This window comes from Garra rufa, chromosome 1 (genome assembly GCF_049309525.1).
Source record: "Garra rufa chromosome 1, GarRuf1.0, whole genome shotgun sequence".
Taxonomy (NCBI): Eukaryota; Metazoa; Chordata; class Actinopteri; order Cypriniformes; family Cyprinidae; genus Garra; species Garra rufa.
The window spans coordinates 57,956,958-57,983,452 of NC_133361.1; the positions used below are offsets into that span (position 1 = coordinate 57,956,958).

General features: G+C 38.4%; 1 protein-coding gene across 1 annotated transcript in view; it reads right to left on the minus strand.

Annotated features, from left to right (window-relative positions):
- cep112 (centrosomal protein 112) overlaps positions 1-26,495 on the minus strand; it is a 192,039-nt gene that overhangs the window by 142,673 nt on the left and 22,871 nt on the right. Inside the window, 5 exon segments of the mRNA XM_073834124.1 lie at positions 6,197-6,340; positions 6,986-7,104; positions 7,904-8,003; positions 13,963-14,049; positions 26,174-26,248. Of these exon segments, the coding sequence (XP_073690225.1) occupies positions 6,197-6,340; positions 6,986-7,104; positions 7,904-8,003; positions 13,963-14,049; positions 26,174-26,248 (525 nt within the window).

Consider the following 26,495-nt stretch of genomic DNA (forward strand, 5'->3'; position numbering starts at 1 on the left):
AGACACACACACACACACACACACACACACACACACACACACACACACACACACACACACACACACACACATGCGCATGTCTCATCGTTAATGGAGACCACTGTCCCGTGCGTGGCGGATGGAATGCAGGCTGATATGAATGATGACAGATTATTGATTGAAGATACACAGCTCAGATGATGAAAGTGGCCAGTGTTGAAAAGTACAGCTTTCTGATGGCAACGTCAGTGTCAAAACGCTGGAAAATAGGCCTTTGTTAACTTGCAGTGTGAAATGTGGCATAATCTGAAAGAGTTGGGCTTGTGCTATGACGCACGCTGGTAATTAATACACTGACCCTGATAGCACATGCCAAAGGCACACAAAAACGTCCGCTCACAGCCTGAGCCATTCAACAATCCCATCTTATCGTTAAAAAACACTTGCTATGGTGTCCTACGGTTTTCTTGTTACTGTGTAATTGTACATTTAAGTACTGTATAATATTAATTATCAACTATAGGGTCACTATAACTATTGGGTTATTATTAATTTAAGTATTTATCAAAATAGCAGCTGATGGGTAAAGCATGGGACATGTTTTGAGGTAAGCTATGCATAGTAAATTGATCACTTCTAATTTCATAAAGCTAGAAAAAAAAACAATAAAGTAAGCGTTTTCAACCAATTTAAGTAATTACAATGACAAATCTCTCGACTTTATCTGCCTTAAATACTAAATTACTTAAAACTTGAGTGTCAGTCAAAAACAGCTGTTGATGTAAATGTGATTGTAATAACACCCACTTACTGACAAACCCTGCGCATGAGACGGGACACGTCTTTATCCTTTTATCACACATGCTCTCATCTGTGAGCACGTCTCAGCAGACAGCAGGATGTTACTTATAAAAACCCATGCTCCACAAAAGAAGGGTGGAGAGGATCTGCTTTCCTATACACATATATACACCACGCCTCTCTGAGGATACGGATCAACGATTCTTTGATGAATACTCAATTCAAACAGAGTGCAAATAAACACAAATCTCTTCCTTCTTTCAAGCAGATATTTTGCAGACTCAAACCATGTCTATCAGACAGATTTTATAAGGGCCTAAGCTACACGTCAAAAGCTTTACTTTAGAAGTCTAATGATCTAGATTACTTTCACCAAAAATGTGGTAATTTAATTTGTATATGACTACTTTCACTTGCTGGGAGCCCATCAGCTCCACCAAGTTGCTGAATACTGAATAGAAGAATAAAATTTTTCAGAATTTAGCAGTAAGAAATTACTCATCATCCAGTTGTTTTTTTTTTTTTTTTTTTTTTTTATCAGCTATGCATTCTGTTCGTTTTTCAAATTGGTATGTTTCGCCTGGCCGCAAAGAAATAATAGAGCTGAGTATCATCAACATAACAGTGAAAGCTAACACCATGTTTCTTGATGATATCTCCCAAGGGTAACATGTAAAGCATAAAAAGTAATGGCCCTAATACTGAGCCTTGAGGTACTCCATACTGCACTTGTGATCAATATGATACCTCTTCATTTACTGTCACGAATTGATGACGGTCAGATAAGTACGATTTGAAGACTTATCATTTTCCATGATAAGTCTCCTTTAAAAAAATGCAAACTGAAATGTCATCATATTTGCTTTGTTTTACATCAGGAGGTATACACATATATACACATATTGCCTGTGCTTTACTTTGGGAGTCAAATACTATATGTAAATGAAGGATAATCCATCAAATGAGCTGACCTCTGAGAATTTTGAAATCAATTGTAACACTAGATCCCATGTTAAACATGTACGACAGAGGCATTTGCATGTTTTTTAAAGATATGTATACCATTTTTTCTTGGTCTAACACGGTCTAAGCTGGGTGAGACTAAGTGAATGTTTGTTCATTCAGAACTACATTGGATATAGCACTTGGTATCTATTTACTGTTAACTCATCTTGCACTCTTTGCATCTGTTGTAAACAGGGTCAAGTCAAATCGCATTTATTCATATAGTGATTTGTAGAATACAGATTGTTTCAAAGCTGCTTTTCAGTAACAACCAGGAAAATAACAATGTTAATGTTGTTTCATCAATCATGAAACCAAGACAAAATTGTCATTATCCAGTTCAATCTAGATCAACTTGGTAAAGGGCATAATGGTGAGACTCATGATCCATTCTTTCAAAGTATCTGTTTTAAACACTGTGTTATTTTAATGTTTAATTTCGATTCTAGTGTAATGATCATAGTGCATACACTACAAAAAAATATAAGCTCCAAAAGGTTGTAATCAAAAGAAATTTTAACTAACAAGAACAAAATGAACTGTAAAGCACCTTTTGTGCAATGGAAAGGTTTCTTGGAATTTAAAGGATTAGTTCACTTCCAGAACAAAAAATTATACATAATGTACTCAACCCCCTTGTCATCCAAAATGTTCACGTCTTTCTTTCTTTAGTCGTAAAGAAAGTTTTTTGATGAAAACATTTCAGGGTTTCTCTCCATATAATGGATCTGTATGGTGCTCTCATGTTTGAACTTCCAAAATGCAGTTTAAATGCAGCTTCAAAGGACTCTTAATGATTCCAGCCAAGGAAGAAGGGTCTTAAGATCGGTTATATTCAACACAAATTGACAATTTATATACTTTTTAACTTCAAATGCTCATCTTGTCTCGTCTCTGCAATGCGCATGCATAGTCTACGTGATCCGGGTCAATACAGTTAGGGTATGCTGAAAAACTCCCATCTCATTTTCGTCTACAACTTCAAAATCGTCCTACATCGCTGTTTTACCTTTTTTTGTAAAGGGCGTTTGATCTTTTTTATATGTTCACTTTGTAAACACTGGGTTGGTACTTCTGCAGCGATGTAGAACAATTTTGAAATTGGGGAAGACAACGCCTCCATTTTTTTGACATACCCTAACTGTATTTACCCAGATCACACAGACTACGCATGCGCATCGCAAAGATGAGACAAGATGAGCATTTGAGGTTAGAAAGTATATAAATTGTCGATTTGTTTTGAAAAACCAATCGTTTTGCTAGATAAGACATGTCTTCCTCGGCTGGGATCATTTAGAGCCCTTTGAAGCTGCATTCAAACCGCATTTTGGAAGTTCAAACTTGGGGGCACCATACATATACATTATATGGAGAGAAATCCTTAAATGTTTTCCTCAAAAAACATAATTTCTTTACGGCTGAAGAAAGAAAGACATGAACATCTTGGATGGCAAGTGAGTGAGTACATTTTCTGTAAAAACAGTCTCACCTTTACAGATTCTTCATGAAACTTTAGATTTAGATGCAAATAAATAACCTTTATATTTTAGAGCTTAGTTTGATTATTTTGGAAAAATGGAGGTTGAACAAATGGATGCAGTCAGTATCACTTAGACTGGCTGGTGTTCACATCTCTCAGGTGCAGTCTGTGCTATGACATCAATGCATTTGAAGTCATCAATCTCCATTGAGCCCTGACTGTGATGAATATGTATCTTGTCATCAATATTCGATGTGTTGCTTCCTCTATTGAGGACTGACATTAGCACCACCGTTGTGCGCTTCAAAACTTGGCGATCAAGCCAACAATGAACGTTAGGAATAATAAGCAGATGAACGGCTGTGCCAATATTTGACATGCTTCCACACAAGAAGCCACAGGTAAACAGACAAGCACCCGTTGGTGCTCCGATCTCGCCCGTCCAGAAGATATGAAATGCGGACGATGTGACTCCACGTAGCTTTGAAGAGCTTTTTTGAGAAATCAGGATAGCACCAGAGCATGCCGCACAAAAGAATGATGAAAGAACGAAAGATAAACAAAGGCTTTCAAAGGCTAGAGTATTGAGACATCAGACGCAAAGTAGAAACAACACACAGCATCTCACCTCAGCTGACATATTGACAACAGCAGCCTATGAGGAGAGAAGAGGTAAGACAAGAGGAGGGGGGGTTATGGGTGGAGAGGTTGGCGAGGTCAGCCTAAACCAACAGAATGGTAGAACCTAATTTCCAATGACAGAAGGGCCTTTCATCTGGGGCCCTGCCTGGAAATGTGCTGTGTTTAATTATTAAAGAAGGGTCTTACTCTGTGGGGTCGGCATGCATTTGAAGTCTCTTAAATTCAGCCCTGCTGACAGACCGCGGCCGGCCGTCTCAGTGTGTGCCCTTACCTGTATGACAGCCGCTGAATGCTAATTTGTAACAAGCGAAACTCATTAGGCCTGTGCCACGGATGGACGTGCGTTCAGGCTCATCTCAGAGCACCGCAGCACTTCGGTCCCTCTAGAGGGGTGGCTTCAATCAAAGACTCTAAGACATGCTTTGTTTCAGGCACACCCTCAATCCACACACAAGACGAATTTTACAAGGTTAGAGAAGAGGAGAAAAGACAAAAACAAAGAAAAGGCACTCCACACAATGCACACAAATGCTTGTCCAACGTGTTACGAGTGTGTGTTCTTATGGTGCTGTGACAGTAACAAACCTCAGTACTCAAGGGGGCGATAGAGTTGTCTTCAAATGTATATGCCATTAAACCAGATGTGCTGCTATCCAAGTCGGCAGCTGGAAACACATCTAACTGTTCAAACTGATCCCTAGTTATACGGAGTTGCTATAGCACCATCAAACAAAGGCAAGAGCACCTTTAATTGAAGCTGTAATAATAGCATATAATAGTGTTGAGCAGTTCTCAACTCCAGTCCTTGTGGCCCACTGCTCTGCACATTTTGTATGTCTCCCTCATTTAACATACCTGACTCAGAATATCAGCTTGTTAGGAGAAGGATCCATGAACTGAACTGAGTGTGTCAGATTCACAAACATACAAAATGTGCAGAGCAGTGGGCCCCGAGGACTGGAGTTGAGAACCACTGGCATTGAGCATTGTAGTCAATCACACACCTGTTGATTTCTTCAATGCAATGGCTGATCAGACGTGTTTACGTTAGACAGAACCCCCCTGCCGCTCAAAACGCTGGAGATTTTGTTTAGTGCTGTGTTTTACTTGCTCATGAATCCTCTCATTGTAACAAACAAAAGTGTAGATGTGATGTAAATAAGACAGCTTCACTGATTATAACAAAAGTTTTCACAAGATACAGCAGAACTCTGCAAGATTGTGATGAACTGATGTCAGTGACAGTTGTTTTAGGGCTTCCTCTTAATAGTCAACTAACCATTAATTGGTCGACCAAAATTTTATCAGTCGCTCAGTCTCAGAAAAAAAAAAATATACAGGAAGTGGCTGTCACGCAGCCCATGACAAACAGATCATTAACAACTGGTCTATGTGGTAATACAGCACATTGGGCAGGACATCCAAACACTTACCGATCATTCACTGATCTCAAATATGGCTTATCATCTAAAATACGTAAGTAGTAGCAACTTTACATGGTCACTCAATTTAATGCTAACCTAGAAAATAGTGTGTTATTCAAATGTCTGTGTAAGAGTAATACATATTTTGAATCTGTCATGATAACTACAAAACATTGCACTTTTGTAAAATAATGAAAATATATCTATAGAGAGAGAAATGTCTACTTTCGAATGAACCAAATTAAATGGAAAACAAACAGTCTCATATTATGTATTAAGTCTGAATTCTGCATTCTGGCGCATCCACTACTGCGGAGAAGACGAGTTAGTGTTGCCGACTTTATCGCTTAAGCCGAAAACAAAGAAAGCACTAGTTTATCAATACATTATTATTAAGGTAATTCAGCCTCCTTACTGACACATTCATAATCATTACTTCTGCTGGTGTTCCGTGGCAAGCTGTAAGTGTTTATTAAGCTATGTAGGCAATTGGTTTATTAATAAACGTGTGATTAGTCAACTAATTGCTTGAAATGAATGACTACTAGTTGACCAGAAAATTTTTTAATCGAGGGCAGTCTCAGTTTTTTTTAAGTAATTATGAGTTATTTGATTCTAGAACTGAGCCTGTTGTTTTGCCATGACAGTAGATGACTTGAAAGAGAAAGTCATTGAGGAACGACTCACTACGCTTATGCCCCCTTGGTTCATCACTCAGAATGAATTTTGAATTCCATTCCGGCACATTTCGGAAGGCAACAATGTGTGAAATTGAGCCTATGTATCTAAAAGCTACATATGAGCATGAAGTATGGCATGTTTCCATTGAACAGTTTTGAAGTACAGTATGTGTGAATGTACTCACAGTCGCCTGCGTCTGGCTGCTGTACTCAGCCTCCATCTTGGCGAGTCGTTGGTTGGTGTCCACCAGCAGCTCCTGGATATTGTCTGTGTGCTTCTTCTGCAGCTCAAACTTTTCTTGTTCCATCTCCGCCACCACAGCATGCAACTACCAGACAAGAGAAGCGAACCACACAACATGGATCAATAAAATATAAACTCTTCAAGACTCAGAAATTGTACAATTTCTAATATTAGGGCTCAACAATAAGTTTGTTTTTTGTTTCTGCTTTCTTAATGAGCTAGTAGTTACTTGCTATTAAAGGATAGTTAATTAAGACTCATTCTCTCCCTTCCCATTTTAAAATGGTTTCCTTTATAATCCTTATCACTTTTTGGGAAGAAGAATATTATAAATTTAAAAAAAAATTACAAGACGATGATCTACTATCTCACACTGCCATCTGGCCATCCTTATTGTTGAGCCCTGAACATGAGCCCAACAGAATATTATGTTTAGAAACAGAGAACAAAGAGAATGTTTTATAAAGCCTGAAGCAAGATACCCTTTAACCAAAAGCCTGTAGAAAGGCAGGGCCGGATTCTCTGGGAAAACCTTGAGCTTTTCTTTTCTATCTCTGCAATAAACACACACATCTACTGAACACTCAGAGAAGATGGATTTTTGGGATTCTTTCTCATACTCAAGACGGGATTGGCTGAGCTCTAAACTCAGTGAGTGTTCAACGTTCAAAGCTCTGGCTGCTGGAGGAACGGGCCTGTGGAAACCTGAGCCTTTTCAACCCTTCCTTACCTTCTTCTCCCATTCGTTTTTCAGAGATTCAGCACTTTGATCAGACATTTTCTTCAGCTCACTGATCTGTTTCTCTTTGGTCTGTCGGATGACCTGGGACTCTCGCAGCAGGCTTTGAACTACAGGGGAGAGAGGGAGGCAGACACAAACATTCAGGCCTGGCCGCAGGGCATCTCTCTGTCTGCTCACACCCCAGGCTGCCCCGAACGGCATCATTCTTCTTGACTCAATAAATAAATAATTAAATAAAACAATAATACACAACAATGGGTAAGGAAACAAGAAATGAAACAATATCTTTGTGTTATATAAGTTAAGGTGAAGTGTTTTACAGCAGAAAGCCAGTAAGGGTTGTGTGTTTGAGTGATTTTACCACGGTTAGGGAGGGATGTTTAAAAGTTTAGAAGTAAAAAAAAAAAGGTATGCTTGAAACACTCCACATCCACTTTACTTTTCATTAACGTCTAAAGTTTAATTTGGCTAAAGAGTTCTCACAATAAATAATTAGCATGTTGTCAGTTAAAATGATATCCCCTAAAAATGAAAAGCACGTTTTGTGATCTAAAAGCTAGGTCAAAGGCCAAAAAAAGGAAGACTAACAGCCTACTGAGTACCTCGGCTCTAGCAAAAACCTGCCATTGACTTTTGAGGAATATGTGGAAAGGTCAAACATAAGACATCAAATCATAAATGCTGCTTTTCCTGAGTCGTAAGAAAAAGCCTTTTTGTTTGTGAGTGTGGTCGATTCTTTACCATAAGTCTGTTTAAAAGGTGCAGCTTTTGTTGGTTCCTTGAAGCCAAGTCGTTTCGGTGCTGCAGGAGAGTTTTACAGCTGAGGTGCACTGGGCAACACCTTACCACTAACAGAGCGCTCAGAGCGAGTGTATAAACACGACCCACTCCATGTTCTGCCCTCACCTCTCTTCTCCAGCCTCCGAATTGTTTCCTCCGCCTCCTTCTGCTTCCCACGATACATACTCTTCAGCTCGTCAATCTCGCCATTTTTGCGGTCTAAAATCTGAGAAAATAAACACACATCAGTTTGTACATTTTCTGAAGAAAATATGACTGGCATTGTGTGTAGTTTTCATGGGGTTGCTGTGCAGTTGTTACAGTAAGTTGTCTAGAGTGTTTTTTAGACTGTTAAGTGGTACTAGAATACTCTTCAGGTACTAGTCATGTCACAAATAGTCTGAGTTCCTACGTTTAAAGCTTAAGAATTGTTAAGGCTGTGACACACCAAGCCATCATTGATTGTCTGTCAGCTCACTGTTCCTGGTGTGTTCTGCACTAGTTGGATCACACCGTATGCATACAGTTTGTACTGTACAGTGGCATGCAAAAGTTTGGGAACCCCCCGCAGAATCTGTGAAAATGTAAATAATTTTAACAAAATAAGAGAGATCATATAAAATGCATGTTATTTTTTTATTTAGTATTATTTATTTAGCATTTAGTATTGTTAGTATTTTTATTTAAGATATTTTACATAAAAGATGTTTACATATAATCCACAAGACGGAAAAATATCTGAAATTTTTTAAATAATCCACAAACAAATAGTTTTTGTTTCTTTTGTTTTGTGATGGTTGTTCATGAGTCCCTTGTTTGTTCTGAACAGTTAAACTGAGCACTGTTCTACAGAAAAATCCTCCAGGTCCTACAGATTCTTCAGTTTTCCAGCATATTTTGTATATTAGAACCCTTTCCAGCAGTGACTCCATGATTTTGGGATCCATCTTTTCACACTGAGGACAATTAAGGGACTCAAACACAGATATTATAAAAGTTTCAAACATTCACTGATGCTCCAGAAGGAAACATGATAGATAAGAGAATTTGAAGATGAAGGTAAATTGTGCTTAATTTGTCTTCCAGGAAACATGCAAGTATCTTCTGTTGGTTTTCGAAGAGCAGTTCTAAACAGAAAAAAGATATATTTCAACACAATATGAACAAATTTGGACATTTCCATCCTGTTCAAAAGTTTTCACCAACCGCTGGAAAAGGTTCAAATATGCAAAAGATGCTGGAAAACTGAAGAATTTGCAGGACCTGGAGGATTTTTTGGAAGAACAGTGCTTAGTTTAACTGTTCAGAACAATCATGGGACTCATAAACAACCATCACAAAACAAACAAACAAACAAAGAAACAGTTGTAGATCATCCAGGTAATCACATACAATTTTAAGAACTAAGGGTTTTCAAACTTTTGAAGGGGGTTATTTTAATATTTTCAGCTATTTTTTGTCTTGTGGACTATATATAAACATCTATGTAAAAACAAATCTTACTCAGGACAGTACTAAATAAAACATAACATGCATTTTGTATGATCTCTCTTATTTTGTTAAAATTATTCACATTTTCACAGGTTCTGCAAGGGGTTCCTAAACTTTCGCATGCCACTGTATATCCACAGTCCTAGTTTCTGTTTTTGAATGATGAATACAGACTACTGCCACCTCCTGGTGTGGAAAGTTATTTCCTCTCATGCAGGCATAAAACGTATGTGCCAGTTGGCCGTTGGCTGCAGTCTTTACGTTGTTTTCAAGTGCAGATGCCAGGCAACACGAGGCATCAACACTGTTGGCTTTTTTAGTCAGCGCTACTTCTTTGATGTCGGTTTGGTGTGTCACGGCTTTTAGAGGTTTGTTCAGATCACTAACCCTAAGCATGAGCAATAGTAATAGTGATGCTTGCATTAGCAAACAACTCTACAAACAAGAAGCATTCATGACACTGAGACGACGGATGACAGAACATTTATGTTCCAGACTTTCCAGCTAATCTAGGGCCATAAATAAATTTCAGTGGGAACAGAGTTTAAAAAGAGGTTTGTGGTGCTTCCATATGACAAGCTAATGCTGGCTGCAGATTACAGAGGATAATGTTCTTATTCACAAGCATGACCATGAAGGAACTCGCCCTCTCCTGCGTCACTGAATGCTGGAATTTGCTGCTTTGAAGCCGACGTTTAGCGGATGGGGGTTTGGGGGTGGTGGGCAAGATCCCCATTTTTGGCCCTTTCTTCAGTGAAGGCTTTTTGCTTAAGTATATTATCTGTAACAGTAGCGTAAGCTTAAAGCAGAGGATGACAAACCCGTATGAATCTCACATTATGCTCTGGGAAGGAAGACCACTCCACGAGAAGTACCCATGACCCCACTGACAAGCGGTAGTGTTTTGGTCATGAACAAAACAAATCTTTCATTTCCGTGAACTGACATATTTTGAATGCACTGAAGTCTCTCCCTTGTGAGGGGCTTGACTGCTTCTCCTTGCTTATACTATAGACTATAGCATGAGCAAACAGCATATCATTAGCATACATTAGCATATAAATAGTGTATCAATTGTTGGACCTGCTGAACAGAAACGCCCTTCACTTCACTTCACTTCACTACAAGTTTATGTTTTGAGTCTGAATGACTTAAAGCAATGCTGAATGAACTGCCATTTGTTCACGATCAAATTAAACAAACTGGAACATGTCATTTGTGAATGTACTGAATGAACAAGTTATTTCATTTGCGAAAACAGGGATCTGATGACTGACAATAACTGAAAGAAAAGCAGGCACTGGTTCATTCAGCAGAAGAAATGCACATTTATGAATGTGTAAAAACGACTTATGACCATATGCAATTAAATAAGGATGTTTCTGGAAGTAATAATACATTTATGTCGGCAAGTACACCACTGCTCATGTATTTCCAATGTATTTTTACCCCAAGCTAAGAATGAAAAAGAACTCTGAGTGAGTAGACTGGGCCCTTAACAGGGTTTCAAACAAACAAATTAGATTTTTCTGGTGAACTAGTAGTTGTTCATTTCAAGCTCTTAGTTGACTAATTGCATGTTTATTTATAAACTATTTGAATTATAATTATCAGCCTTTAATTGCCTACATAGCCCAATAAGTGCTATAACGCACACTTAAAGCTTCCACAACGGCAGAAGTAATTATTATGAATGTGTCAGGTAAAAAAAGTAAGAAGGCTGCATTAATTAAATAATAATTTATTGATAAACTAGTGCTCTCTTTCATTTCGGGCTTAAGAGATTAAATCGGAGACACTAACTCATCTCAGCTGTAGTGGTTGCGCCTGTATGCATGTTTCATGCAGATCTGCGAATATTAGTTTTCCATTAGAATTTTGCTTTCTATAGATATATATTTCATGTCTGTAAGGCATACAGAGTTTCGGTAATTTTTATTGACGCGCTCAAGTTTAGAGAACGAGAAAGTGCATCCTGTTTGCTTTCATTACTTTACAAAAGCGCAATATTTTGTTGTTATTGTAAATGCACACAAATAGACAGTCTTTACAGATTCGAAAGATGTATTATTCTTATCTGTATGACCAAAAATGATGGAGTATTTTAAGGTGCCTCCATCTGTCATGCAGTAAGCGACTAATAAAATTTTGGTCGACCAAGCCGTTTCTCGTCGACTAACGGTTAGCTGATTAATGTGTAGTGTTAGGGAAGTTTTGGTTCCATAAACTTAGACTCTGTGTTAAAACAGTGTCTTAACTAGTTTGAAGTAGTCTGACCAACTAGGATAAAAGGAAATACAGCAAAAGCCAGTTATCTGCTGAGTAAATGATTCAATGACTCACTCATAATACACAAAATCACACAAATTTGTCACCATCTACTGGTATAATGGTGTAATTTACAGAATGGGTCACTGACGGAACTAATGACAGAATCTGAATGAATCTCCACCACTCACATGTTTTAATAGCAAAAGACACCAAAATAAACATGCCAAATAGATGTGCAAAGGTCGCTCTTTGAAGATTTCTGTTGGAATCATGTTTTGTGAGACATTTTACATTATAAATGGAAGTAAAAAATAATGATATAAAGAAAGATTATGGATAAAAGGAAATACAGCAATCTCTTCACTGAAAACAGTGTTACGTATTCTTTCTGATGTGTCTCAGGAGCATGTTGAGTGTTAACATTCCAGACTCTCAGAAGCATGAATGAGTGTTGCTTGTATCTGAGAGGACTTGAGCCACAGCTCTGAGGAACTCACTCATGACCTTGTCCCTCATCTCCCAAAGACCTCTGCGGTGGGCTCCCAGACTCCAATGGACCGGTTCTGCAAGTTCTCAACAATCCGCTCATTGTGCGACACAGCGCAGGCTTTTGATGAACCCAAGGAATTTATAAATCCTTCATGGCAGGGCGGGAGAGAGCCAAGCATAACCTGCATTTAACAAGCTCCAAATAAACAGCAGATCTGCTGGGTTTGTTCCCAAGCGGCGGTCCAGTCTTGTGCCTTGAGCTGTGGGCGATAAGATGCCTGGGCTCAAGGTGGGGCGGGAGGCGGGCGGGCATTTCAGAAATGTGTTTTATCTGATGCGGCCACTGCACAGCAGAGAGCCGTTTGTTCAGACTGCTGTAACTCCTTTGATGGCCTGACCTTCTACAAGTCGTCTGTGTCCGAGTGGGAGTTCAAAGGCTGTCGGCCATTGTCTCAGTGAGGGTGGACAGCGGCATTGCGACCAGAGGTCTGTAAATCTCAAAGGACCCTACGGAGATCAACGGCTCGGAGGACATGACAGGGCACACGCACCGGCCTGTTCGCCCCTGGACTCAAGCGAGCCCACCAACGGACAGCACTGCACTGCGTGTGTGTGGTGTTATAGGGTCTTCAAAGAAAGATGCACCTGAGCAAATATTGACATTCTCCGAGCAAGCACATCTGAGTCTTTCAGAACCAAACAGCAGCGCTCATTAAGAGCAAAGCAGACACAATCACAGACAAAAAAAATAAATAAATAAAAATCACATGAACCAATTAAGATTTCATGTAAGGTTGATCGCAAAGAACGACAAATTAATGAAAGATCCACAGGAAGCTATTGAGGTTCAAAACCCAATGGAAAAACTAAAGAATAGTCTTCAAAAGGCTTCGGCAGCAGTAAGAGCTCCTATTTAAGGATGCACTCTCTGAGGTTGAGGGTGATGGTCCCTCATGAGGCCTAATACAGCAGTGTTTAGTGAAGAGAGGTTGGACATCGCTGGTGAGAGGACCATTTCAGCACTGGTCCTTCAAACACAGATGCAACTTCATTCAAACCAAAAATACCTCCCAAAAGTTATTATTTTCTCCCTCTGAAAAGTCAGTGAGCCCATCAGTGGATTATTTATCCTGCTTTTTGTCCGTCAGAAGTGCACTCTGTTGCTAAGCTCATCATCCTGCAAGCCGGTCGCCTGTGAAAGATGAAAGCTTGCAGCTGAGAGTGAGGGAAAGAGGGGGCGTTAGGGAGGTTAAAGGGAAGTTCGAGGAACATTTAGGGACACACACAATTTTCCCATCGTCTCCTTAAAGAGCTCTTTTCAGACACACAGCAGAGTCATAACAGAGTGTCGAGGATGAGGTCCAGAGGCCGTTGGACTTTTAGGGATGCCATGAAAGACAACAGTCTGCCAAGAATCATGTTTCTGCTTATAAAAGGGGTGGGGATACACAAACATCTGCAGACCTAGGTCATTTAATAGACTTTATTGAAGCAGAATTGGAGGTGTGATGTCACTGGGACTGAATGAAACAGACAATAAATGTGGAAGCCACAGAGGAGATACAGACACAGCACATGCTGATTGTTATGTTTCGGAAGGAATATATTACGTGTTTGATTGTTAGTCCTGTTCTGGCCTGAATGATAATAAAACCAATATCACTAAAACAATATCATTTTAATGAGTGAGACGGTCCTCTGTGATGTTTGCAGCCTAACCCCAAATATGTGAGCAGTCAATCTGTGTATCATTAAATGTACTTGTCACTTGACCAAAAATCTTTCTTTGTGTTCATCTCAAGAAAGCAAGCCATACACATCTGGGATTGCATAAGGATGTGCAAATGATGAGAAGGGTGAAGTTGACAAGTTAACTGATTAACAAATCAATTGCTAACTGCAGCCCTAGATCTGTCACAAACTGTTTTATTCACCTTCTGAATCTCTACATCATGTTTCTGCTGCATCCTCAGTGTATCCTCTTGATGTTTGGCCTCCAAGACTTTAGTCCTCAACTCAGTCTACAAATAAAGAACAAAGGAAATGAAACAATGGCAAAAGGACAATAATAAATGCATTTTATTATTTTTTTTCTAAATTCTATGTATAATGCTAATGAAGGTTTCTTGCACCAAAAACATAATGTAATACAATTAATTCATTTAGTTCTATGTTAACAACCTCATTGCATTGATGATTTTCTAAACAAGCCCTCTTGGTGGTTTTGTCTTAGCCTGGGTCTGGGATTATTGGAGAGTAAGTTAATAATGGTCATAAATTTTAAAGTATGTCTACACAGCACATCAAAATCATATCAAAACTTTCAAACCTATTTCAAAAAGAATGTTTTTTATGACATGACCCATTTAAAAAACCCACAGCGTAGAAACTTTTGAATTACAGTGTTGCGTTTCTACTACACCTACAGAAAAACAACATCTTCCGTCTTTTTGTTTTTAAGATCAGTCATTGAAAGAGTCTGTTAAGAGTCTACAAACGTTCAAAGCAAACACAAAACGACATTTATTGTGCTGTGAGACACTGATAAAAGAGCCCATCTGTTTAGAAGGACACAGATGAATAATACTGGACAGGAAACGGCAGATAAAGCAAGATAAAAATCTAAGTACACACATAATGACAGTTGAACAGTCCTCATTAGCATTGTAATACACTTGTAGACACTTCAACAGTAGATCCACCCAATAAATTCATTTGCTTAGTGAAACACTACATACTGTATGGCATGGAAATCTTATGGAGTTCAAGTTCCTTGAGGACCAGTTATAATGAGTTTACTGACTTGACTGATTTTGATTGCCACCACTACTTAGCAAGCACCACTAATTAACTTCCCTTACCTAGAGCAACCTCAGGCTTTTAATGTGCCTCAATATTTCTGGGATCAAAAGTTCAACGTTTTTCTTTAGTGGCCTGTTAGAACATGTGTCCCAGGCTCTTCAGGTTGTCAAACCCACACAAATAATGTGAGCAGCCACACACACCCAAGAGAGGAGTAAGCACACACTTCCGCTTACACAAACACAAAGTGCAGCTGAAACTTTCGTCACTATGGCCGCTGGTCATTCCTGAAGCGGTGTCTTTCTTCTCATGTATTTTGGGAAACATGTTTTGATGTGGCATGAGCAGGATTTGTGTGTGAGCCACCCAGCCCTCTGGCTGACTGCGGATCAGGACTTTCAACTGCTGCCACCAGCGTGGGACACGATCTACTGGCTTATCAGATCTGCTGCAGGGCACTATATGGCCAGAGTAAAAGAGTGTGAGCAAGAGATCCAGACATCTCTGGGCCACAAGAACATTCACAGAGCCACAGGCCTTTTCTGCTGCCTGTTAGAACAGACTCAGACTGACAGGAAAAACCAACTAAGCTGGAATGGTCACTGGCGGGATGAATGCTTGCTCAACGCACTAATTACAACTTAACAGAAAAATTAATTCATTTTAGTCAAAGGCTTTATTGTCAATTCTGCCACATAATAGTGTCTGAAGGAGTCTCTTTGAAAGCCAATTATACAATAGCAAATATCCATACAATGTTTTAACACTAAATGGTAAACATTTCTAAATGACGAGTACCATGATGTCGACTCCACCAGTCATTAACAGACATTCACAAACAATATCAGGAAATCCATGGAGACCATGGAGCTGTGAACTGAAATGACAGCCAAAAGTATGTTTTCTTTTTTCATATGTTTACATTTCCAGTTATTAAGGATGCCCAGATTTATTGGCCACCAATCTTTATTGGCCAATATTCATCTTAATGCTATGATCAGAGATTGGCCAATCCTGCCTAAATTGTTTTTATTGCAGCACCTATAAAATCACACATGCTGTACAGAACTGAACCCTAATGAATGAATAAGCACTTGCTCAGTCCTCAAAGCATGATAACATGGTCACTAAAGTGTGAATTATTGAAAGTTGTAAGCATTCGCCACTTCACAAATTCATGGCATTTATGAACAAGCTGGTTTCTTTTAAAAATATAAGTATTAAAAGCATATGGGTTTTAAGGTGCACATTTTTAAGAATCATTACGGTAGTTTTTCCAACTCGCTCAACAGCTAGATGGAGAGAACAAACATACTGCAAATGAATGTAAAAATGAATCAAGCAAATAAAGATATGGATACAAATTAGATTCCACTATACATATATTTCTGGTCCTTGAATCTGATTGGCTGATAAGAGTGCGATATTAGAGTAATATTAGAACTCCAACAGCCATTTCACAGATTGTAATCGTATCACTCCGTTTGCGATACTTACAGCGAGTGTCATGGTTTTTTTCAAATTTTATAAATATTACTGTTTTTGTGTCACGGAATGTACTGTAGTTTTAAGAGGTTTTCAGGCAAGAATGTACTCGTTTATAGTTCAAATATGCAGTTTGTTAATAAAGATAACGTCTATTTGGAAATTTCCGTTGAACGCTGAAATTGGCTGTTCAGCACTCATGAATCTGCCTAACAGCGCCTCACCTCAGCCAGATCTTCTGGAATTTACTACTGGCTCTGATGTCTTTGTAGTTGTTAAACATGATATATATTTCGTTATGGGTAAATCTAATGGTAGTTTTTAGTCTCATTAATCTATCAGAGAAGATACCTGTGGCAAAGTCTCATTTTTATTTAGACTCCGTCCACACGAAGCCGGTGCGTTCCCTATCCGATCATTTTTTTTCCTCGTTCTAAAAAAAAATTCCGTAAACACGAAACCACTGAAAACAGTGTAGTATATATGCCAGACCAGTGTGGAGTGCTGTAATTCTGCCATAGAGATACGCTATACACGGAGAAGAAGACTTTGAGCATGCGCATAACCTTGCGCGCTGTATACGAACTAAGAAGAAGAAGACGAAGATGCGAACATTATCGCTTGTTGCTCATAACAGTTGCATAGAAGCAATAGATTTTGCTGTAATAAAGCTAGTAGGCTTAGTAGCAACACGAACACAATCATGTAGTCCGCCAATATTGTTGTTGCTGTTACGTGTGACGCACCCGACATGTGATGTGATGACATCATCATTTCACAAAATATACGTATTGGCTGTACACACGAAACAGCGAGGGTGTCGTTTTCAGATTTATCCACTTTGGGACCCGGTTTCAAAAAATAGCGGATTCAGTCTCCTAAAACGCCGGATCCTTGTGGATGAAACGCCAATACGATAAAAAATTTATACGTATACAGCGAAACGCGTCTCCGTGTGGACAGGCCCTTAAATTCAATGCTGTATCGGGGGAGAAGAGCCTTGGTGAGAGAGGTAAAGAAGAACCCAAAGATCACTGTGGCTGAGCTCCAGAGATGCAGTCGGGAGATGGGAGAATGTTGTAGAAAGTCAACCATCACTGCAGCCCTCCACCAGTCAGGGCTTTATGGCAGAGTGGCCCGGCGGAAGCCTCTCCTCAGTGCAAGACACATGAAAGCCCGCATGGAGTTTGCTAAAAAACACCTGAAGGACTCCAAGATGGTGAGAAATAAGATTCTCTGGTCTGATGAGACCAAGATATAACTTTTTGGCCTTAATTCTAAACGGTATGTGTGGAGAAAACCAGGCACTGCTCATCACCTGTCCAATACAGTCCCAACAGTGAAGCATGGTGGTGGCAGCATCATGCTGTGGGGGTGATTTTCAGCTGCAGGGACAGGACGACTGGTTGCAATCGAGGGAAAGATGAATGCGGCCAAGTACAGGGATATCCTGGGGATAAACCTTCTTCAGAGTGCTCAGGACCTCAGACTGGGCTGAAGGTTTACCTTCCAACAAGACAATGACCCTAAGCACACAGCTAAAAGAACGAAGGAGTGGCTTCACAACAACTCCATGACTGTTCTTGAATGGCCCAGCCAGAGCCCTGACTTAAACCAAATTGAGCATCTCTGGAGAGACCTAAAAATGGCTGTCCACCAATGTTTACCATCCAAACTGAAACAAATGCAAGAAGGAATGGCAGAGGATCCACAAATCCAGGTGTGAAAAACTTGTTGCATCTTTCCCCAAAAAAATGGCTGTATTAGATCAAAAGGGTGCTCCTACTAAATACTGAGCAAAGGGTCTGAATACTTAGGACCATGTGATATTTCAGTTTTTCTTTTTTAATAAATCTGAAAAAAGGTCAACAATTCTGTGTTTTTCTGTCAATATGGGGTGCTGTGTGTACATTAATGAGGAAAAAAATGAACTTAAATGATTTCAGCAAATGGCTGCAATATAACAAAGAATGAAACATTTAAGGGGGTCTGCATACTTTCCGTACCCACTGTATATATGTATATATATTTATATAAAATAATATCACATTCGTAGATGTGAGATATGGCTGTATATCGGCACACTGTGATTACCTACTGCCAAATCACACCCGTGTCGATAAACAGCCATTTCTCACGTCTACGAGTGTGATATTATTTTATACGTAAATATACATATATATATGTATATATATGTATGTATATATATATATATATATATATATATGTGTGTGTGTGTGTGTGTGTGTGTATGCATTTAAAAAAAGAAAATACAGGCTGTTGGAAAAGTACATTATTGTGAAATGCCAAAGTAATAAGTGAGCACACATCTTTCTTTATTAAAAGCTGTTTATTTAGAACACATGGCTTTATGACATCAACCTGTATTCATCAGTATGCTGGCCACGGTACACAGCGATATTTGTTATATTTGGTACAATGGAACAGATTGTGACCTATGATGAATAAACCAAAATGAACGCATTTAAAGCCAGATGTTTTGTTGTATCAAAATTACACAGACGGAATTGCTGGTAAACTGTATTTTGGTTGAATGCAGAGACAACGGTTTTACATAATGCAGTTGAATAAAATATTAATTGAATTGTGAAACTATTTATAACATATGACCCAGCCCTAGTATACATCTCAGTGTCATTTCATATTCAAGCCCAATCCATGAAGACATCTCATGTGCTCTACATAAACAATGTATTTATTTACACATCAAAACATGAATACAGCCCTGGAGGCCTTTGTCAACTCCAGGGAGAAAGAGAGAGAGAGAGAGATCATTGTTTTCTTTCACATCTGTGATTCTCAAAAGCTACTTTTCTGTGAAGTAAGTGCGTAATATTAGCTGCTGGTGTTTGGCTGACAAGAACATATACATATACATATACATATACATAGAATATAATATCTTGTAGCACCAGAATTGATGAAATTGCGAAAATAAATCTTCGAAAAGTTCTTCTTTGTAGAAGCAACCTCATGCCCCTTCTGATCCATGTTTTACCTGGCTCTCCAGCAGGTTCCTTAAGCACCATTTTGTGCTTATTCTTAAGCATAATAAACTGCTGAAGAGAAGTGATATTTTAAACTTATTTAATATTTAATGACTTCATTAGTATTTCCTACTTGAATACTACTTGAATTTCATTTGTGTCGTAATCTGCTTCTTTTACTACTGATTGTTTACTTGTTTACTTAATTAACTGGCTAGGTTAGGCTAGGTTTGCTGTGGCAAACATGCTCAAGGGACGATATAGTATACCTTCCAATGTCTGCCATTAGTGAGCCACATATATTGCTGTAAAATGCTCTTCATCATGACATTAAAGGGATAGTTCACAGAAAAATTAAAATTCTATCATCATTAACTCACTCTCAAGGTGTTTTAAATCTGTATGAGTTATTCACTCTCGAAGACAATGTCTACAATCAACTACATCAACAATCTTCACAATATCTTCTTTTGTGTTCCACAGAAGAAACACACACAGGTCTGGAACAAATTGAGGGTGAGTAAATGATGATTTTTGGATGAACTGTCCCTTTAAATGGCATGGAATCTGACAAAAAAAGAAAAGAGAACTGTAGAAGACAGTTTACACTAATGTCTGCTTGCAGCAATATTTTAGAACTCAAAAATGCACGAAATACATAACCAGAAGTGTTTGCATTCACATTTTTATGCTTTGAGATGTACACCCCATAGAAGCTGCATACGAGTACATATTTAGTCAGACAAAAAAGGCTTCATAAATAAATACAAAATGTCCAGATGCATTTTATAGAAACCAAACAGAGAAGTTTCAAATCTCATGACAGTATTATCTGGAGGCTGAAAGATCTCATAAGAGCAAAACACACAGTTTGCTACCGTCACCTGCCCTACTTCCACTCAACCCTAAGAAACAAGCCCCCGCCTCTCGCTTTGCGTACGATTCTTCTTGTGCAATCTCAGAGACCACAGGAGACCTGTCAGAGGAGAAGATTGCACTGATTGAAGCCACGCAGTCAAACAGATCCCGGCAGCACAGATGCAAACGTGGGCGGCACTTTTTTCTTTTCTTGTCTTTTTTTTTTGAAGCTACAATTGGTGCTTTTAGAAAAGTTTGTCAAACTACATCAGTGGCGTTCTGAAACTCTTGTCTGAAAAGGTGCGGCAGGCGAGCGCACACCTCCGGGTTTTCAGATTCCCAGGAATCAGTGAAGCGAATGACATTGGTGCTTTTACTCGCGTTAAACTCACAGAGACGCGCCGCTTTTTGAAGAGCAGAAGGAGAGATGGAAGGGTGGGAGGAGGAGAGATGAAGACAGTGTGAAGAAGACGAGAGCAGCTGTTCTGTCTTTTCTTTGCCCAGCGTTGGTTTCACACATTTCCTCAGGGAATATCTTCACAAAACGTCTGCTACGTTTTAGCGCCACACTGCGGGTTGAATCTGTGATTCCAGCTATTTTGAGAGTCAAAATCTGGGTGACTGTTCAGTGTTTGGATAAACACCAGGAAGCTTTCCCAGTCACACTGATGACATCTCAATCAAATCACTGCCTTTGCGCTATGAAGGAAAAATAACAGATATGTGACTATATAAACAAAATATGATAGTCAAATAAATAAAATAGACCACACTACCTGCTAAGGAGATATACTATTATCACCTTAAAGCTGAATAAATGTGTTCTTTATTCAGTATTAAAACTCAAAAGTAAACCACTCAAAGGGTGATTTCTCTGAAAAAAAAAAAAAAAACCTGTGAGTTACTGCGTGTAAGGCTATCAAAAGGTGGCTCAGGTTAAAGATATATGCATTATACACAGATCAGCATTGTAGGGAGTTAGTTCCAATCTGAAAATATAAGTATATACAGTAGATTTTATGTTTACAGATTTTATAACTAGTAAAATTGTGTCTGTTTTGCCATTTTGTCAACTGTATCAATAGAGGCAATTTAAATCTTGCAAATGTTTGTCTAGTGCCACTTATCAGGAATGGGTAGTCTAGGTAAAGTTCTCCTGTGTGACCAAAGTCAACAGAAGGTCTACTCTGGAACAAGTCAAACTAAATTTTAATGATGGAATGTGTATGAGTTTTCTTTTACATCATGTGGACAGTCATTTATTGGGAAGTGATGGCACCAGGACGCAATGTGGGATGACAGTGATGTTCTGGGCAATGTTCTATTGGGAAACCCTGGGTCCATGAACACCATGGGTTCATGAATATGGTGTTCCCTGGCCTCCAAATACCACAGATCTCAAGCCAACTGAGCAACTGCTTCACCCCACAACTTATGGGACTTGAAGGATCTCCTGCTAAGTCTTGGTGCCAGAAACCACAGGACACCTTCTGAAATCTTGTAGAATCTATGCTCCAGTTGGTTGAAGCTGTTTTAGTAGCACACAGAGGACCACAAACATCACAAAAAATTCTAGCATTGGTATCAGCGAGTACTTAAACCCACGTACCGATCCGATACCATTTTCTTAAACAAGACCTAAGTTATGCCCGGTAGCTTTGCTTAATGCTGCAAATCGGATGCCGATTCTTCTTCGCTGCGAAGAAGAAATACAAATGTGCTAGCAGTATGTCCGCTGTTTGGCAGTATTTCAGACCGGACCAACCAGCCAGTAAAAATGGCGACATATCTCATATGTACAGGGTTTCTGCAGATATGAACAAGTGAAATTTAAGACTTTTTAAGACCTTTTTAATACCACCTTATATGAAATTTAAGACCGAACCTGTAATGGAAATAGATATTATATTACATGCATACATGTAATATTTAATGTGTTTAATGTAAAAAGTAAACACAATTTTCATGGCTGTCATAAATTACATTTATTACTACGATATACTGTGAACTTTTCATATCAGCAGATACTATTCCACACAAAATATCCCCATAAAAGTACCACTAGAAATATCTGATGTAAAAAAAAAAATTCTGAAGCAATATTTTCATCAGTGCTCTATTAGCTTTTACATCTTAAATCTGCATATTTCATTTACCTTTATAAAGGCCTTTTTTTTTTACTTTTGAAATGTATGCATTACCTTTAAAATTTATTTTATGAATTTATCAATAAATTCTAAATGGCTGTTAGCAGTGAGATTACATAATTTACACTGCAAAATTAAAAGTGAGATTAATGTTTTAAATACATTTATTGATTTATAAATATATACATTAGAAATGTTGGGTGTGGAGGCATACTTTTAAACACACTAAACTACCAGCAGGTGGCGGTAAGTCACTTCATGAGCGAGTTATTTCAACTGTTTCGAGCAAAACGCTGAATTATAGCAAAACGTTGCTAGGAGAATGCTTCTGCTAATGTTGCATATTGTCTAATATGTAAGTAACTACTTGACTAACTACTTTTTTATTGAGCTAAAATTAATGTAACATTTGTAATTGTGAGAATTTTCAGCAAAAAGCTCACTTGGTATATTACTGAACTATATCATGTTATAAATAAACTATACATTTTAAATTTTTACCTCAGTGTGTTTCTTTAGAGTGCCGTTACATTCATTTGTTTTAAAGTATGTCACAAATAGACCAGAAATACACACATATCCATTATCAATTTCTGTTTACGTTGAATGTATTAAAATAGGAATCTTTCTTGCCTTTGGATGCTTCGCTAGTTGTTTTTGTCACTTCAGTTTTAATCAGGCGGTTCGTTCGGTCGGGCAAGTAAGAAAAAAAAACATTTTAAAAGTATCTCGAATGCTGGCGGTCAGCTAGCTCGACCTATATTTATTATTATTATTATTGAGAACATTATATACAGAAAAAGGTCGTTTGACCTGTATTCTGCTACTGTGATTCTGAAGACGCAGTAACTTCCACAGAGGGAGAAAAAAAATCTAGTTGTTAGCAACTGGCCTTAGCCAAGCCCTATATTCAGTTTTTTTCAAGCTAAGTATCGCTAAACTTGCACTTCCCCAAAGCTAAAAAGTTAAATCCATTTTACTTCTGCGGTACAATCCGAGAGAGACTCGCGCCAATAACAGAAAGCTGATTGGCTATTGCATGCTGGTCTCATTTGTAGTTTAAATACAGCAAATTATATTTGGAATTGTGAAATAAAGAACTACAACACCACGGAAACAACAAAAAGAGAATTTAAATGAGCATTAGAGGTAGCGTTACATGGACATCGGAAAAATAAGACCTGTGTAAAATTATTTAAGACCTAGAACAGCGAATTTAAGACTTTTTAAGGCCTAAAATTTTGATTTTTAAATTTTAGACTTTTTAAGACTTTTTAAGACCCCGCGGAAACCCTGTATGTAGGGCCTTATGATTTCCACGATGCAGAAAACACGGACAGAATCATGGAATCCAGTCATAAAATGGAATTTACAGTTTAACACGGAATGTCAAAGTTTGGATGCATTAACTTCATTACACTTCAATCAGGATGTGGACTTGTTGTAAATATTAAGCTGCAAAATGACTATTTAAATATTAATGCTGTGTGTCTCTTTGTTAATGAATGACGCTGATGCAAGGTTTTGTTTACTACTCGTACTGAAGTGTGCGCGATGCTTGTGGTAATATTACAGGGCTTCAGACTGTGACTAATTTTTGTGCGCGGTCACACTGGTGCAACCACTGCGTTTTAAGCACTGCCATTTCTATTGCATATGAGGAGCCAAGGTTGATTTTGTGACACTGTTACTGCTGCGAGATCCAGTGAGAAGTGTTTGAATTCACCGCACAATGAATAAGGTTGCTGCGAGATCTAGTGAGAATCTTTCAAATTCTGCCCAGAATTCTCTGGTATAAACAGCACTGATGTACGTCAGAATTAGTAATGATAACTATAAAGAAAATAAATTTTGCTGTCAAATGTATGTCAGGTAATAAAAATACTCTAGTTCACTGTATATATTTGTTCATGTTTTATTAAGGGATATATCTGAAGCATACCATGAAATAATTCTATCAATTCATACAGGGCTAGTAGTACAGCTGTATATACAGATACACACCCAGGTATCGGATCAGTACTTGGCATCGGCCGATACCCTGAGCCCAGGTATAGGAATCGGTATCGGGAAGAGAAAAAAGGTATCGGAACATCTCTAAATAAAATAGCTTTGATATTAAAGTGCTATGATATATTTCTGATCAATGAGGCTGTTACAGCTTCATTTTTTTGTAGAGAGAGACACAGGTGCAGGTAATTCACACACAACCCCCAGATAACTATTTCAAATAAATGCTACAATTAATGTATTCACATAAATGTGATCTTGCCCCACTACTTCATCTCTGTGTCTGATTTAAAGCAGGCAGAATGCTAGAACTAACCAGCCATAACTTATGAAATTAACCGCCATTTCATAGCTTTTCTGAATATTTGAACTTATATTTGAATTTATACGCACCAATATACCATTACACGATTACATTGTCATAAGCAGTAATATGCACATACATACAATAAACTTCTATAAAATCACACAGAGAGCCTTGAACACTTTTGTGTGATGCTAAAAACAAATCACTGAATCAGTTATAAATGAATTAACTAGCATATATTCATGAAATGATTCATCTACAGCTCTAAATGCTAAGTTTAATGTTGTTTAGATGTGCTACCAAAACATCAAAAAGTAGTAAAACTAGTTTACTAACAATGTTTTCAGGAAAAAAGTATGTGATATAAAGACAGAACCCATAATTTCATAAAGAACGAGTCACAATGGCAAGAACACACAAGAAAAATGCGGGTGATGAATACTAGGACTCGTACAAGCTTTGTTTTTCTCTGCCTTTAGCTCCACAGTTATTTCAATCAGAGGCAAAGAAGGGCAGTGCATGCACCATTTCCCTTCATCAAAGCCTAGCAGCTCCTGAGGAACGTTTGACTCACCCTTCACCCCATTACCTGGGAACGTTTCTTCAGCCTTGATGTTAACTCAAGCAGACCTCTTGGCCTGCCATTGCTGCCACCTGTTATTAATTACCATGCTCCACAGCCCGACGCAGATGCTATTTACTCTGTATACAGTAAAACAATGTTTCTGCTAATCTCCGAATCTCTCCGCTTAAAAGTGTGTGGAGTTAATGTGGCGGCTTTATCTTTCAAACAGCAGCCCTGGAGACTTAAGGACTGCTTCAAAAGACTATTCAGCCGTTTTCGAAATGGCGGTATTCTAGTGAAGACGAGGGCTGATGATGCTATGTGTCTGAAGTTGACCTAATTGAGCACTGCTCTTCCCAGAGGAAGTGTGATTACAGCAGGTCATGCTCAGTATATTCAACAATACCAGTCAAATGACATCAAAGAGAAGCTTGTTCTATGGGATTTTCAGCTTAAACCCACATACAGGGGGAAACTGTCATCACAAACAGCGTTTGTAAAGCTCTTAGGAGAAGTCGGCGTCCCTAAACAAGCGAAACTCAGAGAGGCTGGCTTTGGTTAGGTGTGTGAAGCTGTCATCCAGCATTGCTTTCTTGAGTTTATTAAAAGCAACCAGCCATCATAGAGCATTTACTTAAGAAATGGAAAAGCATGCTGGATGACAAATCTCAACAAGACAGCAGCACTGAAGAAAACCATCACTGGTTAAACAGTTAGTTCACCCAAAAGTAAAACTCGTGTCATTTAATCATGTCATTCCAAACCCTTAGGGATGTCTTTCTTTTGCGAATAAAAGAAGATGTTTAACAGGATCTTTGTTCTGTTATTTTCCATGCAAAGAGTCTAAGTCACTGCAAATTCAATTGTCATTTTTGAGCCAGCTATTTTCTTTAAGGGGACTGGACCATTTTGAAAGCAATTATAGCATATTTCAAGTACTATGAGAGAACATCGTGTTCCTACCTCCTTATCAGCTTTCACTGGGGTGGGCTCATCATAAAGGGTGCTGTTTTTTCCCAGGCCCGATTTGTTGTAAATCTATTAATACAAAAGTGAAAGATAAAATGGGCATTCTGCTGAAATTGCACTGCTGAAATAAAAACATGTTACAATGAGAGTTGTTTTACAGCATTGCACCAAATTTCTAAATAAAGAACTCAAGAAAAAATATTAATACTAACAATTACTAACAATGTTTGAAAAACAGCATTTAAAGGCAAATTATATTATCCTGCTTTTCAATGGCCAGAAATGCAAAAAAAAAAAAAAAAATCAATTTTGTACT